Source organism: Octopus bimaculoides, chromosome 5 (genome assembly GCF_001194135.2).
Source record: "Octopus bimaculoides isolate UCB-OBI-ISO-001 chromosome 5, ASM119413v2, whole genome shotgun sequence".
Lineage (NCBI taxonomy): Eukaryota > Metazoa > Mollusca > Cephalopoda > Octopoda > Octopodidae > Octopus > Octopus bimaculoides.
Window position 1 is genome coordinate 37,142,071 of NC_068985.1, and position 6,694 is coordinate 37,148,764.

The 6,694-nt window shown below is 35.9% G+C and overlaps 1 protein-coding gene across 1 annotated transcript in view; it reads left to right on the top strand.

Moving 5' to 3' along the window:
* Positions 1–5,270: 5,270 nt before the first annotated feature.
* Positions 5,271–6,694, top strand: part of LOC128247865 (aspartate and glycine-rich protein-like) — a gene marked incomplete at its 5' end in the record, with an annotated part of 23,161 nt that continues 21,737 nt past the window's right edge. The window contains one exon of the mRNA XM_052968051.1: positions 5,271–5,760. Within this exon, the coding sequence (XP_052824011.1) occupies positions 5,271–5,760 (490 nt within the window). The remainder of the gene's footprint in view (positions 5,761–6,694) is intronic.

Here is a 6,694-nt window from a genome sequence, read left to right on the forward strand (position 1 = left end):
TATATATATACTTACAAGCCTACATATATATAATATATATGTGTGTGTGTGTGTGTGTGTGCGTGCGTGTAACCGATTGATTGCCTTCGTTATATTAGTGATATTCAATTCCTTTTCACCGATTCAAAATTACGGAAATGCAAATTATATGGACTTTAAATCTTGGACTCCCAACATTAGTTAGTACTTATTGAATTGACCTCCCAAAGAAAAGAAAACTAGCATTTACCTGAACAGGATTTGAATTGAGAATGTGGAATGACGGAACTAACTTCTTTAATTCATTTAGTATCAAACTCTACGGTTTCTACGATGATAACAGACAGGTTGAAAGGAGATTGTATAAAAAGGCATCTTCGATGTAAACGAAGGGAAATTGCTGGTCTCCAGTCAAGATTTATGTTTGTTCGGAGGTTACATCTAATCTTTAACCGAATCACATTTCTGTAGCGTTAAACAAACGGCAATCTATTTCCTCAGGGATACGACGCCTGTCTGTTGTAGAGAACTTTCAGTACAGCCAGAAAAATCTTATTAGTTATTCAGTACAACGATAAGTTATTGCAGTGTGATACAGAATACACAAGTGAATTCAATAGAAGTATTTTGGATACGAAATGTTGACCACTCATTTATTTGATAAGCGATCGATTCGGCAATTTCCAACTGTAAAACGTTTTTCTGTTTATACCTAGGTGCAATTGTTGATCTGCATTAGAAACTATTATTTTCAATTTAGCAAGTCTTCATGAAAAACAGCGTATAGATCGTTAAAAAGCATTGAATAATGTTTGGGGTAACTTAGCTATGTTCGTTTGAATCGTTCTTACAATGTTACAGGTATTTATTCTCCATCAAATCTGACGAAATTAAATGAAAACTTAACTTTGTGTACAATTTGAAATCAGTACATAGAGACGCAATAACGTACTGTGAAGCATTTAATGTAATGTTCTCTTATTTCAATAATTCACAGCGGTTCTCGGATATTATATGACGTTTAACATATTTTCAGACCGTTTCGTGTAGCATACAGTTCGTGTATTTATTTCCATTAATGACACTCTTAAATGTTTTCCATATTTGTGCAGGTATCAGAAGTGTTTTGATAGATTTACCTGGATGAATTCTTGCTCAAGAAATCTTAGAGGTGCCGTGTTAGGTGTAATAATAATGATGACAAAAAGTAGAAGAGGGTGGAGGAGATAACAGTACCTGCTGCTGATGATGATAATGATGAGGAGGAGGAGGGGGGAGGACATTTGTTTTATTTGTCTCAAAAGCGAAAATAGATGATATTCAACATATAGGGTAAAGATTAAGGGATCGAAAACTATAGGAAATTAAGAAATGAAAAATGTATAGAATTATAAACTAAAATATCTTTTAAGAAAATATGCCATGAAATTACAGCAGAAAATTAAGGGTAAAACAGTCCAGCTATTCTCAATTACTTTCCAGAAATTTTATTGGAGCACATCCTACTTCACACTCCTGACCTTAGTTTTCATAGTTCCGACCACAACACTATAACCATCAGAAAGAAGAAAACTATCAACCGTTTCTTGTAAAAAGGTGGCGATGACATGCGTTTAATATAACTCCAAAATTCAGAAAAATTTAATACACTGAATGACAGAATGGTAATGGTTTCTCTGCTCTGCAGTGCCTCTAAAGTTTATCAAACGGCGTAGCAGATTAAAATCAACACATATCCGCAAGTAAGATTCTACACAGTGAAAGGGCTGATGATCTAAAGTCTTCATTGCTTAAATAGCATTCCAGACGACCAAACTTCATTCATGTTGGACCCAGGGATGTAGATCGGTCAAATACACTAGTTACAGAAAGAGTGTCTAACAAACGCTATTCACAGCTGCTCACTGGAAGGTTTCGTCATGTTATGCTGCAACATCTGTGCTGTGAGTGCTGGCCTTTGATGGGGCTTGAAAACGCATCTAAGGAAAGCAAAACTGCACATGTTCCAAAATAGTCAAATGCACCGGGAGCAATGCAAAAACGTTAAGTGTTCTCAGATTATGAGAAATATACATGTGTCTACCACTTCCAGAGAGTGCATTCAATCAGCCAATTCCTGGTTGGTATCGGCAACCCTTTTCATTTCAGTTGCGCTTAATGTTCCAGACTGAGCGAGAAGCGGATGATTTAACAAAGTTCATGGTCCAGTGTCAAATGTAGGTCAGAAGGGAAATGCTTCTAAGCACATACCTGTTCTGGCTTATCCTGGTTAATGATCAAATTAAAAGGGGATGGGGACTCAAAACCAGAAAGAAATGGGGAAAAAACTAAATTCGAACGCAACAACGAATATACCGAAATTCTTAATGACCAACAAGATAGCGAAAATTGAAATAGAACAGCACATAGAAAGAATACACACTGAAAATAAAAACAGAACAAGTGATTGCACATAAAAAGATGATCTATCACAGATCAATGAAAGCTTCAAAACAAAACCTCCCACGCGCAAAACATAACATAACTACATGAAACTTCTCTTTTCATTCTCCTAAACTCGATGAAATAGGCACATACATGTTCAGGAACTGTTAGAGCTGTCGGAGATGTTTTTCAGTATTTGTTCCGAATCTTTGTGTTTTGAATTTTTGGGTGTTTGACTTAATCCATGATCCCGTATACAACAACAACGGAGATATCAGCTGCCTCTTTAGCGAAGTCCACTCTGTTGATAAGTTTCACGATAGGTCTCTGGTTTGAGGATAACTACTTGCATTCATCCAACGTCTCAGATGCACTGAAGAAAATAGAGATCATAGGCGCTGCCCTTCCTTCATTAACTAAAACGGTAAAGAAACAGACATTCATGTACTTAAGAGAATTACTATGTTAATTTATAATATTGGGTCTTGGTTGGAGTAGAAAAATTGAATTATTTTGAGAAAAGTCGATTAAAATCAATGTTACGAAAATTGGATTTCTGTCATCTTAGAGAAAACGAATAAAGCGGAGGTCATTGTTTGAAATCGTTGATTAGATTCAGCTGTTTTCAAACAGCTAAATATATATGTTTTTTAAATGTGTTCAAAAAATTCTGTCACGTCTTTAGTTAATAGGAATATAACTTCAGAAATACTTTTGTTTCTTCTGCATATCACTTTGTTCTCTATTAACACTTGTTTAAAACAACTGACATCTTTCACTTGCAATTGCTTCTGTATATTTATTTCTTTATTGCCCACAGGGGACTGAACATAGAAGGGACAAACAAGGACAGACAACAGGATTAACTGGCACTTATTTAATCGACCCCGAAAGGATGAAAGGCAAAGTCGACCTCGGCGGAACTTGAACTCAAAACGTAGTGACAGACGAAACACCGCTAAGCATTTCGCCCGGCGTGCTAACGATTCTACCAGCTCGCCGCCTTGTTACTTCTGTATATTTTGACATAAAATTTCAAAACAAAATCTCTACAAGGCCTTTAATTACAGTCAAAAAGAAACCCTAGAACAGAATTACTTCATGTTATTTTAATATAGTTCAACCTTCGGTGGAAAATTAACCGTATAATGATCTTTTCTGCACTCTTTCTTCACTGATACACTCATCACATTTAACTCATCATCTATCGTTGTTCCAGTCTTTCTCATACACTGGCGATAATCCCTTTTATTTAAAACATTCTAAACACGGAATTATCTATTCCTGCTACTATTTCTCTGTCTTCCTCCCTACGTATCAACCTTGGACTTTATTATTATCTTGACACTCAATATCAGAAAGCTGACTGCAGTGAATATTTGTAATTATGGTTTGTTATATGAGATCAAGATCAATAAATTTCAAAAGAAATTAGGTTATTATTTGTACACTTATCTTTCAGACATTTCATGACTTTTATAACATTTAACCTCCTTTGTTTATACGTGGTCTCTATCGCTCTGGTGCTTCGATAATCTTTTTAAACGTATTATCCGAGAATCAAACAGTATGAACATTTGTAATACATTAATTAGATGAGGTAAATATCAATAAAATTCAAACTAATTACTATATTACTTACACAGTTATGCTTCAGTCCTTTTCCCATTTTTGCGACATCATAATTTTTTTCCCTATCACTATTCTGCTTATTGGCAGAATCGTTAGAGCCTCAGAAAACTGCCTTGCGGCATTTCTTCCCGCTCTTTACAATCTAATTCCTCTAACATTGATAAAATTATCGCCAGTTATATACTGAGGTTGATTCGATCAACTATATTCTTTCCTTTACATATCGGTGGCCTTATTCCATGTCTTTTATGAGTTCTCTGCTACATAAGATCGATGATACTTAAATTTTCGGTAACTCAAAACTCTATTTTACACAATGGCATTTAACTAACTTCCTCGTATATCGTTTCTAAAGGGGAAGACTAGCGATTTATTTTAATTAAAACGAAGCTAATTTTACGTAGAATTAATTTCTTATCAATATTTTCTTATAAGAACCTATCCGGCGGTAATTTGTTTTAGAGATTTACATGCACTAGAGCACTCTATATTAATTTGTTTTTATGGAATTTACTAAAGAAAATATGGACATATGTGAAGAAATTGTATTTGATATTGGCGCCGTCGTTTTCTTATTTTAATCCCGACATATTTTTCTCTTTTTGGTTTGAGTATGTGTTTAAAATATGTTTGGATTTAGCTTGTATATATTTTTAAGAAAAAAAAAATGTGACCTTTCTAAATATACCACCCCACTATATCGCCCATTGATATTTACTTCCTCCTTGCGACTCGTAATGACGTCCAGTTTAAAAACAGCTGCCTGAGCTCAAGTCTCTCGATTTTCAGTGAGAGAAGTTTGTTACGAGAAAAGAAAGGATTTCTAAATAACGAAATATTTTCAGGAATTTCGTAAAAATGTAATGATTAGTGCCAAAATTGAATGAAAAAGATACCTTGGATATTAAGCAAAAACAGAATCACATAAATCTGTCAAGCGAATGAAAGAAAACCACGGATAAAGATAAGCACGAAATTGAATCCAGTGGAGGGATCTGTTTCGTTTTGATTTGCGATATTAGTCCCTTCTCATAAAGGAGCTGTGCCATTCTATATTTTATGAATGATTAAAGAAAGCATTAATTAAGGCATTGCTTTATTATTGTTTGTGTGTGCCAATGAAAGTTATGTTCCATGTTATCATTGCAAGTATGGACAGATTAACGATCATTTTAGTGCCAGCTATAGCGTGATAATAACAAGAATAACAATAAAACAAAGGAAATAGTGAAAACAATAAAAAAGATGACGACGACGACGATGATGATGGTGACTACGATGACGACGATGACGACAATGATGATGATGGCAACGATGGTAGCGACGGTGGTAGTCATTATAGTTATGATGATAATGACGACGGTAGTAGTGATGATGGTGATGTTGGTGATGGTGATGATGATGATGGTGATGGTGATGATGGTGGTTGTGAGGATGGCGATGATGACAACGACAACGGCGGTGGTAGTGGCGGTGGAGGTAGTGGTAGTGGTGGCATTGTTGTTGGTGGTGGTGATGATGACGATGACGATGATGACACAGGTAGTGATGATAATGATGATGACAACGACGACGACGACGACGGCGAGGATGATGATGATGATGATGATGATGGTGATGATGATGATGATGATGGTGATGATGATGATGATGATGGTGATGATGATGATGATGATGATGATGATACTGTCACCCTTCCCCGAAGCTACAACGCCTGTCATTGCGGTACTTCTCACAGCTGCTCTTGCTGCTACTGTTGCCACTGCTGCTGCTGCTGCTGCAGATAACAAACACCAGTGTAGTGGTGGGCATTTTGGGTTTATCACGCTGGTCACCGTCGCTCTCGTTGTAGTTGTTGCTATAGCCTCTGTTGTTGCTGCTTGCTATTTTGCTAGTCTTTGTCGCTTTATACCGAAATTAAAAAATATAAAGAAAAACACACAAACAGAAAAGCAAACAAACAAAAAATAAACGAACAAATAACTTGGGTTATAATAATTCCAAGAATAAAACTATAAATTCTAATAAATAAAGTGGATTTAATCTCCTTTAGAGCGTATTGTCAGGAAATGTTGCTAGTTTACAACTGAATGTAGGGAGATGATTAAAAAGTTTGGATTTTATAAAAGCATTTAAATTAATCACAGAATCAACATGTACTGTAAAAAGCAACAATCTTAATTTTGAGGACAGAAAGCGAGACTTATTCTTCTATGGATGGTTATAACTACGACTTAAGCTCTATGAACTGAAAATTACTACGGATGCCGGTAAAGGCAACTTTTTAATCTGCAAATTTATAAATATTTTATTTTACATGTGAAACTTAAAATTCAGTACAAGAACCACCTCTCTCTCTCTCTCTCTTTCTCTTTCTCTTTCTCTCTCTCTCTCTTTCTCTCTCTCTCTCTCTCTCTCTCTATTTCCCTCTCTCTCCATTTCTTCCTATCTTTCTGTATACGCATGCACACAAGTGCGCATGCGCGCGCACACATACACACACTCGCAAGCACAGTCTCTCTCTCTCTCTCTCTCGCGCACACACACACATACACACACACACATACACACACACACTCACACACACACACATACTCATACGCAAGCACAGCCATGATCATAAGTCAGCATTCTATTAATCATTGATTGCAGGTTCGGA